This window comes from Trichoplax adhaerens, genomic scaffold (assembly GCF_000150275.1).
Source record: "Trichoplax adhaerens TRIADscaffold_3 genomic scaffold, whole genome shotgun sequence".
NCBI classification, from domain to species: Eukaryota; Metazoa; Placozoa; class Uniplacotomia; order Trichoplacea; family Trichoplacidae; genus Trichoplax; species Trichoplax adhaerens.
In genome coordinates, this window is record NW_002060945.1 from 400661 (window position 1) to 415462 (window position 14802).

The 14802-nt window shown below is 30.6% G+C and overlaps 2 protein-coding genes across 2 annotated transcripts; both read left to right on the forward strand.

Moving 5' to 3' along the window:
- Positions 1–5385: 5385 nt before the first annotated feature.
- On the forward strand, positions 5386–6480 carry TRIADDRAFT_54039 (uncharacterized protein; the record flags this gene model as incomplete). The annotated part of the gene is made up of 1 exon (XM_002110206.1): positions 5386–6480. The coding sequence occupies one exon, from the start codon at positions 5386–5388 to the stop codon at positions 6478–6480; it is 1095 nt and encodes a 364-aa protein (XP_002110242.1).
- Positions 6481–11039: 4559 nt separating this feature from the next.
- On the forward strand, positions 11040–12131 carry TRIADDRAFT_54040 (uncharacterized protein; the record flags this gene model as incomplete). The annotated part of the gene is made up of 1 exon (XM_002110207.1): positions 11040–12131. The coding sequence occupies one exon, from the start codon at positions 11040–11042 to the stop codon at positions 12129–12131; it is 1092 nt and encodes a 363-aa protein (XP_002110243.1).
- Positions 12132–14802: the final 2671 nt, after the last annotated feature.

Below are 14802 nucleotides of genomic sequence, written 5' to 3' on the forward strand. Positions count from 1 at the left end.
AAAGTAAAACTTATTTTCGAACTATATAAGGACTGTATACTTAAACAACGTAAAAAGATTGCCAGCTGATAATCAGCAAAAATCTTCATAATCCGTAGCCTTGGAATTAGTTGGAAATTAATGAGCTACTAAAATTTTTTTACTTTGCAAAGAATCTTCCGAACATTATAGTTAATATCACAAAGTGATTGTGAAGGCATTCATTGTCTTAGTAACAAAGGCGATGAATTTCTTGTCTGAAACATGACAGAAATTCCCTAAAATTAAAAAGTACTTATAATGTATGTGTTATATATGATTTTATTTTGCTATTCGTAATAAATTGTACCAAAATGGCCTACAAAAGAAAAACACTTTACACCTTTACGAGTATCGCTTTCTATCATCAAAGTCTGTATTAAATACGGTATATCATTCTTCTAGCACATTACAGTGTATGCCGTTACTCTATGTGAGAGAATAATTTCCCATACAATTCTTGTTTAAAATTAGGTACCCAAACTTTTAATAATCATCATCACTTTAGGCTTTTATTCATTGATCGAAAATTAGCGTTATTTAGCATAATAATAATACGTTTATAATTACAGTCAACGTCTTTAAATGATAAAAATCGCTCATCAATTGCGCTCATTTATAACGTATAGTCTTCATTGATCTGATAATGAAAGTTAGCCTTCATTTTAAAAATCGATACTCTATATTTCAATCGTGGACTATTTGGAACTTTTAGTCCCTATATCGAAATTCGACTATCCTCACACGATTACCATTATCAACAGCGGTACGATATCCACTTTTATTATATTCCCTAAGCAGAAGCCCGGTTTTAATAATAATTTTACAACGTTTAGAAAGGATATCAATTTTTTATTTGTATTGTAAGAATTTCGATAGCATGTTTACATGCTTTGGGGTCCCACCTTTAAAATGAAGCAAAAACCAGGCCACGCCATCCTCCATTGACAGCCTTGAATTTTTGTTCTGCAATCTGCAGTATTAACGTGGTAAAAGTAAAAATAGATCGATTAGATATTAGATATCTCAATTATTCGATGTAAATAAATTATCACAATCGCAATTCGGAATTGTTATCGCTCCTGGATAATTAATGTTAACCCATAGTTTTTGATTTAAACAGTAGTGCGGTAATGAAGGGTACGATGAATGCTATAGCAACTTAATGACGTCACCTATTATTAGCCAACAGTATCATTAGACTGTATTTTATGCAGATAATTTATAATTTTGCAATGTTACTTTTAGGTATCGATAAATACATACCTTAATTTCTGTACTAGACCACATGATAACAACTATTTAAACAAGTAACGTTATACGACTATGATACTTACCTTCGCACTGATACGAAAATAGCAAGCTGCAAAAGAATTTCTGCTAATAGCCCATGAAATCGTACGGTAGTACTTTAAATTTCTACACCAGTTTTGTAGAATAGCTAGTATTTATTGATTCAACACGATAGTCGATTTATCGCTAAAATCTATCTGTATCTCTTTTCATTTTACGCCTAACAATAGAAAAATATTTATTTGTGTTTGCAGGATGTAATATGAGCGCGTTCTAAAGATATACGGAACCTCATAGATAACCAAAGAAACGTCCTATAAATAGATATGTCTATATTATAAGAACGTCCTAGAGTTGTGTTGAATTTAGGACTAATAACATATGAGATAAACAGTACAATACTCGCACATATGTACAGAAGTACATAGATAAGATATTGAGATTCGAAGCCGAAATCACATTCAGAATTAAATTTTCCATCTTAGCGCATTATTTTTGCCGATATTTACTTGATAGATTATCAAATACTTTTGCAAATTTTCTTAATTGTATTGCAAGCATTAAGCCAATATTATTGTTAAGTTGCTAGGTGTAATCATGTGAGTTTATGTAATTATGAGTTGATTATAAAGTTTTTTTATGTCTAGCTTTGCTTCGACGCACCTCTTAACTGCTCAAATACATCATTATCATAGCATGATTAAAAATTATTTTAAAAAATAGATTTGCATTTTAATGTAATGTTTACTTATGATTTCATAACTAGTAATTCGGCTGGATCAATTGGCTTATAGCATGATCTAATGACCGAATACTTGTTTATAATAGGCATTAATGATCGTATAAATGATTTATAGCGTTATCATTTGATCAGTGATCATTGTTACGGCGTTATGATTAGCCTAAAGGTTGATATTGTAAACTGTAATTCTTCACAGTAGGCTTTCAATAGTCTTGTCTTACAGAATGGCTAAATATGTGGTCGCAGATATGAGCCTGATAGACTAATCTTTCCTACTCCTAAAGTCTTATTCGATGTTTCAATAAAATTAGGACGTGTCTGCCATTCATTGCCAGGTTACTATGGATATTAAAGAGAACTAGTGATCTAAATATTATATCTTAAGGACATAAATTTTGTTTAAATTATATTTCTAAAGTAATGCAAATCCTAAAAAATTTCACTAAAATGGACAATAATATCTTATCGGAAACTGCGTAAAGTAGCTTGGCACATTACCCATATAAACAGAAATAAATGCGAGTACTGTACCAGAAAGACACATGGTAGGTGTGGTAAATCAATAAATTATGTAACGAGCGAGCATAGGAGGACAAGATTTTAAGTACATCGTCAGGATCCGGACAAATAACTGATAATTACTTACATTTAGATTTACATATTATCAATAGATATATTGTGCCTAGTTTCAGGACTTTTGCCGACTATGATGATAATCCGTCACCAATATTTACCTTACAGTTAGTTGAATTGGGCACTTTAATTGAGCAATTTGGTTACTGATTGCTTCCTATTCCTGAACTTCCATGCTTTTACTATCACCCCTTTTGGAAGTTAAATATGTATCTAGCTATAAGATCGCAATGAGTAATATTAATGTAGTGTGCTATTCAATTTTTTTTGAGCGCTACGTAAAAATTTAATACAACTTGCAATTATAGTATAAAAATCGCTCAAATTTTCTACTTTATCGAGTAGCATACACTAAATCATATTAATCCTTTCTGAATAAAAAAGCTCGCTGTAATCTCAATTCCATCACAGCTTGACCACTAAATATTTTAGACACTGTTTATTAATATGTTTAGAAGACACCTACATTGCATGTCTAGAAAAATTATAGTTATGCGTTACATTACAAAAAGAGATAATTGCATAATTCAAATTACAAAAATGAGACATGAAATATATCAGTACATCATTATTGCAGTTATAGTGCTATTACATAACCAAGTACTGTACTACAGAACATGGATGAACTTGGTAATGTTTACCGTGAAATTAGATGCTATTAAGTTTAGTGAAATTTTTAATAATAAATAATGAATAATAAACTGCATTATGACTGATATACCTGTTATAGCTAAGAAGTCAGTAGGATTCTAGAAGGTTAATGTAAATTATTAAATACTATAGATTTTAGGATCTCATTTCTTGCAAGACTACTCCAAAAAAAGAATATGAATAGTGTAAAGCGTCTAAGCTAGTAATCCCGAAGAGATAGCTCCTTCGTACTTTTGTGTTCGTTTTGAGAATGTTGTTATTATTATTCTTATATAAATAGCTAAACGGCTGGAAATAAGATACGATAATTCTGTTTTTAGAAAGTTAGTTTCTCATAATAACATCATGGTATGGTTTTTCGATGCAGATGCTATTACTAATTTCTATTTTTGATGCATCGCAAGATCGCTACAATGCAAGGTTAGGTCGGAGAATAAAAATAGCCATTAACAGTCAGCGATCGGTAATTCGTTTAGCACCATTATCGTACACACTTTACTACAACATGACAGATAAGCAATAGTTCGAAATATCAAATACCGTAGGTTGTAGTTATATTGTAAACTCGCCAATAGCTTTTTACAACACCCAATTAATTTTTCAAATAGGTGTTAACAACCGTAATCTATGCATCAATAAAGACTTTCGCAATACTTCTGCCTAGCAAAGCAGTCAAGATTGATAATTTCTATTGCATATCGATATAGCGATCACATTTGTAGGTGACAAGAGTACTAATGCATGAAGATTGATGCGAATTTTAATCTGTTTGCTAGATAATCGTATAAGATTATTCTCAAATTCTAGTTTATAAAACGAAAATCAAAGGTTAAAAATAATTGAAAATTTCTTTTAGTCAATGGTCTGATATGATATTATAATTCTCGATACTACTTATTGCTCTATTCCCTCTTTTCAAATCATTAAGATCATTTTCTTAAAAAAATTACGGAGGATATCAGTAGCAATATAGTTTAAAAGTAATAATGAGCAAAATAGTCTGGAGAACTGCTGGTTGTAGAACTTGTGACTTTTTTCTTAAGGTAGTCAAACGATTTAAGTTCATAACAAATCATTAATACTATTTTATGCTCTATCCTTACCCATATTATAAAATTCATGTATAATTAAAACTTCTTAATGGCAATCTATCTTAATTTGTTAATAAATGATCACGTTAGTTATTATAATCGCTTGAACAGATGTTTCACTTTTAGCATTCTCGGTGCATCATAATTCTGTCATTTCTTATTACTTTCTCACAATGACATTTAAAGATATTAAAGATATTAATAAATTTCAATATTTAACTTAGTTCTCCAAAAGTATTTACAATAAATTTCAGCTCAATCTAGGTACAAATAACGTTAATGATACTATTAATTCTCTTTAATGAAGAGAACAAAAATAGTGCATTTTTCTCTCTTTATGTAAAAGGTCATTATTTGTATCCTTAAGATCAATACATTGATGAAACAGCTTTATACAATATTCTTTCTACTTCTTTTATTTACCTTAAATTGCAAGGCTAAAGAGTCATTAATGATTGTAACGAATGAAAAAGAAGGCAATATACACGTGATAAAAAGACAGACAGATTAGTTAATGGCTTGGAAGATCAAAATTTGCTGATGGATAAAGCATTATTCCAAAGCACTGGATCGTGGTATTAGCCGCAATTGACGGACTATAATATATTAAAGTTGTTACATCCATTTTATTTGTAACAATTTGCACCTAATGATCACTTTTTTTATTAACAGTAGGTCAAAATACTGAAGCATTGTACATTACATTCATTTTTAAGATTACTTTAATTACGGGTAACTTGACCCTGATCGATAGAAGAAATCTTAAAATTTAAATATAGACCATTAGATTAACCTTTCTGCCCTTTTAAAAGAACTTTAAATTTAATAGGCACTGTTGCAAGTTTTCTGAAGGCAAAAAAACTGATGATTGAAAAGTCTTGAATTCTCGCTAGTGGTCGACCTGTATATTTGGACGTTACAATCGAATTCAATCTAGCGGAAAGGCAACAACTCATCATGGAATACTTATATGATCGAACTGCTAATAGAAGTAATTTATCTTCTGAGGCACCGCAAATTTTATTAAGAAATGGCCTAACTATACGGCAAATTTTACATATTATCTATGGTATCTTAGCTTTTGTCTCGATCCTCGGTAATAGCCTCGTCTTTGCAATTATTACTACTCATCGACGTGGAAAAATGCTACAATCTAGCAATAATTTACTTATCGCCAGTATGGCCATGATGGATATGATGACTGGTATAACGATATATGCTACGCCGACATTTGTTTTTCCGGCTGAAACTTATCCATATCCGAAAAATCCATCAGCCTGTGAAGCATTTTGTCGTATTATCGCTTCAGAATATTTACTATTCTATTTTGGATTTGGTTCAGTTATAACTGTTACCGCTATTGCAGTAGAGAGATGGATAGCGATAGCTAAGCCATTAAGTTATAGAAAAATTATGACAACCAAGCGCGTTAAAATTTTCATCAGTATTTTATGGGTATTTTGCCTATTTATATCGGTTGATGTTATGATACAAATTAAATATGAGTCAAATAATACAATACCATGTCAAAGATATGATTTTGCCACCCGTCAGCCCGGAACAACAATTTTCCTCTTATTAGAAGTAGTACGCTTATTCTTCCCCGTTCTTTTAACTTTGGTCTGCTATGCTGATATCGCTAGAAGGATATTATGCCCTAGTAAAGTTAATACTCTAAACCTAACTTCTAATCGTGTAATAGGTATTCGATATAAATCGAAACGAAAAGTAACCATTATGTCCGCTACTACTGCATTAGCTTTCATTTCATGTTGGTTACCGAATGAAATTTATTTTAGTCTTACAGCATTAAATCAAACTATTTATGATCAAACTACAATTCGTATAACTAAGTCATTAATAATATTAAGTTCATGTCTAAGTCCATTTATATATTCTGCAACGAATGAAGAATATAGAAAGGGTCTACGCTCATTATTATCGCCTCTTTGGAATTCAATATCGACAATTTGCAGATTCAGGTATCAGAATCCGTTTCCCGGTAGCAAAAGTAAGAGTATGGTTATCAGTACCTCTGCGGTAGCGCTTTAGAATATGGTACTAACTAACTTTAATCCTTTTTAAAATTTGGTTTCACTCGTCCAATTTATCGTGGCTTAGCAATTCTTACTATATTAGCTCTTAATTTTTATATCGAAAACTTTTATTGCAAATCGACTTGATAGTCCACATAGATTTCTTTTCGCTTATTAGCTACTTCGCTTAGATAAATATAATATGATATACATGAGCTCGCTTACCTAAAAAAGGAACATGTTGGAACATTGCTTTAATATGAACATCCCGAAGTTGCTACATCTCTCTTTATAGTTAAGCTTCTGTTTATTAACTTTACCAAATATATTATCAAAATAAAAATCACTATATCCATTCAAGTGGGGTAATCATGGAGAATGATATGTGTATTATGCAATTGTCTTCAGTTCGATGATTTTATTATTCTAAGATACTTTAATTGAAAAAGTTTCATGCTAACCTTATATTATTTACTATCATCGTACTTTACGTAGCAGCACATTAAATCTATCATTTTATCTGAGTGGTAATGATAATTATTTACAGTTTTAGCGCGATAACATTTTATTTATCGGCCATACGATTACTTATATAGAAACAAACTCTGTTTTCTATAAAAAATTGATTTCTTACCAATAGTATTTTTTCGCGAAGTTACAAATTAAAACTGAATTACCGTAGTATGATATTTAAAGCGGCATATCGATGCTTATTCGTACGTTTAATGCCGAATAAACTTTATCATACGTAACTCTACCATTACAACTGCACTACCGTTGTACATACCTACTCGTAAACAGCAATTCATCACTCAGATAGTCAAAATATTAGTAGTGACATTTTAAAAACTTCTCTTTATCAACTAGAATATGATACTTTTACTATAATATCGATAGCGTAGATCACATTGAAAATTCAGTGGCGTAGCCGATGCACAATAGTATAGAAATTTGTGATTGTAGACGATTCCGGTTAGCTTGCTTTAATATGAATTCACCGCATGAAAAATGTTCTGTCGGTGTACTATAATGATACACGGCAGCTATGAAAAACTACATTAACTCAAAGGCGGTAAATAATTTTTCATGATTTCTATTTAAGAATTAATTACATGTTAAATTGTCAAAAGTAGAACAATTAACGTATGAGTAATGTGGAATTCTTTCCGTATCTATCCCACCACGAATATAATATTTATGTATTTGTATTGTATCGTTATAAATAGATATATAGGTTACGATATATGTTAATATATTTATATAAAATATGTGTAAAGCTAGGCGTAAGCTAATGTCCTATCTGTAGTTCTTATGTTGCTAAGTCTTTATTTACGTAATTATAAATTTACCATCAACACAATTGTATCTGTACACGTAGTGTATCTACAGCAGAACTTAGCTAAGTAGCCAATTAAAATTTGAGATATATAGATATCTATACGTACTCTGATAATGCATATTGCCCATTTTCTAACTAATGTTAATAAATCAACAACAATAAACTCACAAATCCTCAGTTCCAGACAATTTATGATATCACAACAAGTGACTTATAGTTAATAAAATATGTTTACATTTTTACCATCTGAATTCTCAGATTTCGCATTATACAGAAAATTTCTACAGTTCGTAATCAAGTGTAAAAGAAAACAAGTTGGGATATCAATCCAATCTATATATGGCAAGTTAATGAAGTTCGATTGGTTTATAAAGTATCATTTGTAGGTAGGTACTATGTAATAATATAATACCGTATATCTATGTTACCTGACTTTTAACATGATCATAAAAAAATTTGTAATGTTTTCAATTAGAATTGACAGCAATAAGTCGTTTAACATACTAAGATTATAATCTATTTACCGTTCCTTAATCAATCACTAATATAACTAGGCCTTGGCAATGCGAATGAAACAAGCTGAACTATTTGTCTTAAGATACCCGTTTTTGAAATTTTCATAATTTTTTAATACTTAAAATGCGCATACTGAATAACTACAGTTCTGTGTATAGGAATGACCGTAACATATTGCTATTTAATGCAGATCTTTATTAAAAATTTGCAAACACCACCCTCACAATAAAAGATTGCTCATGCTGAAAGCTTCGATTAAGTTGTATTACAACTTGCAATCATACCTTACTAGGCACTGTAGCAGATACGAATCAGAGTAATACCCAATTTTGCCCTTATTGGTGTAAGTGGCTAACGTTAGTGGTTATTTCTTAGATGAAAATAGATAATGAAATACGCCAATTTTTTCATGGGGTACTTTACAGTTTGTGGTATGCTAGACTATGTCAATGATTGTTATTTAAGTACATTCTTTATTAATATTTTTTTATCAACTGATCAAATTTGTTATATTTCGATTGATTAATTATCTAGCATGCTATAATATTAAAACGTTCGATACAGATTTTGAATTTCTACTTTAAGAGAGATAAATTTTACTTCAGTGATACTAATTATTATCTTCATAGTTAGTTCGAAATGCAATTTTTAAATCAATTATTATTAAAATCTATCATTTATTATCAAAACAAAATAACAAAGTACTGTGTAATTTGACTTATTTGAATAACAATTTCACTACTTTATCTTTAATAATTTGCCAAGAAATATCAGATTGAATATTGCGTTATGGTCAATCCCCGAAATTGGCCGACGCTTAATTTGTTTAATATTTTGAAAGCAGCATATGTTCTATGCCATTACATTTAACGGCAGGAGGTGAACCGACTAATATAAGTTTAACTCGTACAAGTAGCTATTCCGAAATCATATTAAAAATATTCCTATAATATCTAGCATAATTGCACGTTAACATCAAAACTGTATGGACTTTGACTGACAAAGGTATTACTCGAATAACAAAAATTTTCAGAACAGGTGCTATACCGTAAATCTCATAACTTCTACTTGGAAGAGAGTTGTCGATTTTGTTGAGGGTCATAGTGATTTTAGAAATGAAAGGAATATTATTAGAATAATCAATTTCACGATATATGATGCTATAAATAGATGCTGTGAATTCGTAAGATTAAAACGTTTGATCAGGCATTGGCTAACGTCGTGTTGGTCCACCATATATTGTATTAGAACTGGTAGCACAAATGTTACTTTCTTATTATTGCAATATAATATATTTTGTCGTAGTCTTTCATCATTCATTACTTGATTAATTACTACTTCCTACTAATAAATTTCGCTATTTAAATTGTTCTTAAAAAATAACGGACGGTTCTTGAATAGAATCCAACTGTGAACTTATCACTTCATCTCAAAAGCCATTGTTGACCTAGATAAAATATTACGATTGCCATTAGTTTATGAATACTACACCAGTGACCTAAGTATTTCGATCGTTATAGTCAAGTTAAAGCTCTTACTTCGTTTCCATGATATAAAAATTTATAGGTGTTCAGCTAAAAATTATTGTCGTTATCTCCGTTAAAATAATGCACTGTAGATCCTATCTCCACATGGCCTAATTAAATGTATAGATACATCCAAAGGCTAAAATAGTTTACCAAATTATGTACAGGCACTAATCAAAACGGCTTAGTGCATAAACTATCATTAGGGCGTTACGCTACTTATAAATTAGAAACGATATAGAAATTACTGAAGATAAAATCATAATATCGCTATAAGTAATACGGTACTGAGTTCATAATGGACTTTTAACTAGTACGAAGATTCTTAAATTAAAGAAGATAATGATTGTGCTGGTGCGGTATACAACGTTAAGTATGCTTTCATCAAATTATTTGCATATCTAATATCCGTATACGATAGATATATATACACAGCCTAATCCTATATACTTTTATGATCTGAATAATTTTATTTACAGTTATAAATCTTTCACATAAATATACAGCGTCTGGCAAACACTGTTACTATTGTCAAGATGACATTACGACTGAAAATTCCATAAAGAATACTAAATATGCATTATGAACATCATATTTTCCGCAGTGAGTTTATTATTGTTAATAATGTTCTTCCGATTAGTTTGATTTGGACTTTGATATCGCATAATCCCAATTTACCATCAATGGTAGTGATGATTGCAATAATTGCACACGTGACGATTAGATGGAAAGAGCAATTAAATAGTAAAGTTCAATATTTGCAAAGTAGATCAGAAATTCCCATTATTTATTTTAAGTAATCTACGATATAGCTGCACTCATTAAATATGGACTTAAATTATTATTGCATTTTCATTTTGAAGTAATATCAATCATAGTCAGTCAGCTTTTATTTTATGTATCATACGCTAGAGGATTAAGATTTCTAACATTATCATCTTAGTTTATATTATTTAACTAAAGTATTAAAAATCTAACTAAAAACTGTAATATAGAAGCCTTTTTGTGTCTTATACAGCTTAACCTTAACCGAACCATTTGAAGTAAACATCTCTAGTCATCTCCCTGATACGATCTTGAAAGACATAAGGGAAAAAGCTATAACTGATTTTAAAACTACTGTTCTACGATATACGTAAGCTGGATGACTCTACCAAATTAAATTTCATCGTAAAGAAAAGAAAACAATTCACCATGGAATTTTTACATAATATGACAAGTAATGAAAATAATTTATCTTCCACCACAGTACCCATTCCATCCCCAAACGGGCTAACTGTGCAACAAATTCTGCATGTTATCTATGGTATCCTAGCTTTTATTGCTATATTCGGCAATGGCCTTGTCTTTACAATTATTGCTACTTATCGACGTGGAAGGATGATACGATCAGGCACCAATTTACTTATCGCCAGTATGGCTATAATGGATATGATGACTGGTATTACGATATATGCTATGCCGACATTTGTTGTCCCAGCAAAGAGTTATCCGTATCCAAAAGATGCTTTAAGTTGCAATATATTTTGTCACATTGTTGCTTCAGAATATTTGCTATTCTATTTTGGATTTGGTTCTGTTTTAACTGTGACTGCTATCGCAGTAGAGAGATGGATAGCAATATCTAGGCCATTTAGTTACAGAAAAATTGTGACAACTAAAAGGGTTAAAATTTATATTGTTATTTTATGGATACTTTGCTTGTTCCTATCAATTGATGTTATGCTACAAAATGAATATGTAGCGAACAGTACAATACCGTGTCAATTCAACTCATTTGCTAGGCACCAACCTGGAAAAAGTATATTCTTGGCATTAGAGATAATACGCTTATTTTTCCCCGTTCTCTTAACCTTGATCTGTTATGCAGATATTGCTAGAAGAACACTATTTTCTAGTAAGGTTGATACCTTAGACCAAAATTCTAATCGTAAAATGAGTATTCGACGTAAATCAAAACGAAAAGTAACTATTATGTCAGCTATAGCCGCTCTGGCTTTTATTTCATGTTGGTTACCTAATGAGATTTATTTTACTCTCACGGCTTTCAATCAAACTGCCTATGATCTTACAACAACTCGCATAACCAAATCATTAATAATATTAAGTTCATGTCTAAGTCCATTTATATATTCTGCTACAAATGAAGAATACAGAAAAGGATTAAATTCATTACTGAGACCGATCCACCTTATTGATACAGCTGGATGTCAATGTACTATTCAATACTCAGTTCAAATCAGTAGAACTGAAAGTAGCATCAATAATATTGCAGTATTAAACTAATGAGTCAGATCAACTAACTATCAGATATGCTTGATTTTAATAGATTAAGGCATTAAAAATAAAAGTCATTACTTTTTCATCGTAAAGTTCCAGTATCTACCATTTTGTTATTTCAAGATTTAAGATTCCGAAAATATTAAAGTCTTTCGACCTCACTGTTTCACTGAAATACAGTTAAAGTGTGTAACAGGATACGCTCCAATTTTCTTTGATTGAAATCGAAATCAAAATGATTTCTTACGCTCATTCTATTGAATCGATATTATTTACTTTTCTTAGCAATTGTAATTATCAGACTGAAAAGGAATATTTGCCCTGTTAGCTATATATCCTCTAATTGAAAATAGCGATATAAATTAATGGTTGTAATTAGACAGAAGACTTTAATATATGTCATCTTGCTACTGTAACACTTGTTAATTTTAACTTGCGAAGATTTTTTGCGGTCTGTAACGTAATACCCTCTTAATCTAGCAATTTTTGCGATTTTTTTAGATTAAAGCTTAGTGCTGTAACGCTAAGAGTGCAAGCAAATTAGGTAAATGAATGATCTACAGTATATTATAACCTATCAACTGATGCAAAATAGAGTTAATAATACAATGCACAAAATAAACCCATTTCACTAAAATCACTTCAAGTGTTTGCATATCCTTGAGTTGGCTATAATTTTCAAAACAGACATTTTATCTATAATAATTTTCTATAGTCACTACTTAAATGCTATTCAAGTATAATGAAGCATTATACTCGAAAATCCTGCCAGTTTTTATTGCGTGATCATCGGTATCATATTAAACAGTGATTGATACGATAATAATAATAAGCGTTCTATTTATTGTCAATTACTGAAGCAGTGCAGTGCTTGCTAATAGGCACAAATTGAAACCATAAGAACAATACAGAAATCAGAAAGAAGTCATAATTACTTCTGTTACTTTGCCTGATCTTTGTCCAAAGACAGAAGACAATATGATAAATTTCTTACAAAAGTACTCTGATAAACATTGCGATGTGCTTCTATCTCTTATATATATAATCCGGCAATATTATATTTTATGATTTCATATACTGTACCTACCGATTATACCGCAATAGTTAGTTTTATTGTTTTTTTGGTTTTGATGCAATCGCTGAAGCAATAACAGAACTAAAAATTTCACTATTTCTTAAATTCCTACATCGTGAAACTTGTTCTTATTAGCTGATAATGACATTAGTTCCAAGCGCTATTATGCTTTACTGAGGTTAATTATTAAGTAGACAATTTATACTATACAGTAGCATTTATTATTTTACATTTTGCTGCCTTTCATTAGGATCCAACTACCTACGTATATTAATTTTATATTAGGGCTGATTTATGTCTTGATTATAAAAAGTATTTTATATTATCCGGCGGTAATTGAAAGTGCAATATCAAATTCTTCTTCTAGTCTAGTTTTCAATGCTATTCTGTAGTAAATATTCATCGATTGTGCGTTACTGTTAGTACATTAGGCAATGTAAATCACCGTTATTTTAATTGGTCTGGTATTCATAATTGAGTTTCGATGCCGATGTTTATGGCTTTATTATTGATAATTAAAACGTTTAGATTTGAAATACGACTCAGAAATATGGAAGCTTTAAGAAATTAAACAGGTAAGTAAGGACATTTTGTAAAGTCTTAACAAAGTAAAGAAGAGTAATAGTAACTTAGAAAATGCTAAAGCTTTGTAAATGATAAACTACTGTCACAGTCATCAAAATAGCTTAGATATGGAAGTGTCGTTTATGATAACATTTTGCTTTGAACTTTTTACGAGTATCAGCTACTACTTTAGGAATTGTTATTGTTAGTAATAACCTAAGTCATTACGGTATTATGATGATATAGTAATATATTACAAGTATGTAATGAGAACATAGGAGCTTGACAGGGCTTACAGTCGGAGTAGATTTACATATGAAATTGTTTATTACCTCGAATGTCAGTATTTGATAATTCAATCGTAAGAACATACTTGTTATTGAAATATGTTAATAGTATAGTAAATATGTTTATAACTACTGAAAGAGTATGTAAGAAGGACTGTGATCAATAAAAAGTGATCCAGGTTAAGGCTAACTTGTGTGATAGCTTTATATGGTGTATTGTGTTGAGCGAGTTAGTACTTCGCAAGGATTCCAGCTACAATGCCGTAGGCTAGGGAAGTAGTTCTGGTGATTAAAGTAAAGTTTATTATAAGTACTGTGTTGTTTTCTTGTGTCGTAAGAATAGTTCTGGCAACTATTCTGCCAGTTCTACCCATATAGGAATGTTGCGTTTCTGATCAGGTTTATCAATCCAGTAATCGTATTGGCATACATCAAATTACTTACTTTACCAATGGTCTTATTGATCTGTCACAATTTAAACTCTGCGACAAGAAAGTGTGCAGTAAAAGTTTATAAGAAACACTGACTTAAATGCCTTTTTACTAAACGTTAAACACACACTGTAAAGTACCGTAAAGATAGAACTTTTATTAGCATAGATATATCTACAACTTTCACCGCACAACGTAAGTCAAGTGTTCCCGTCATATAGGAACTGTCCAATCTGTAAATAACGATAGTATTATTATTATATCTTACTAGGAGAGATATCTCGAGCTGAGATGTTCCTTATATAGATTTTCTATCAGTA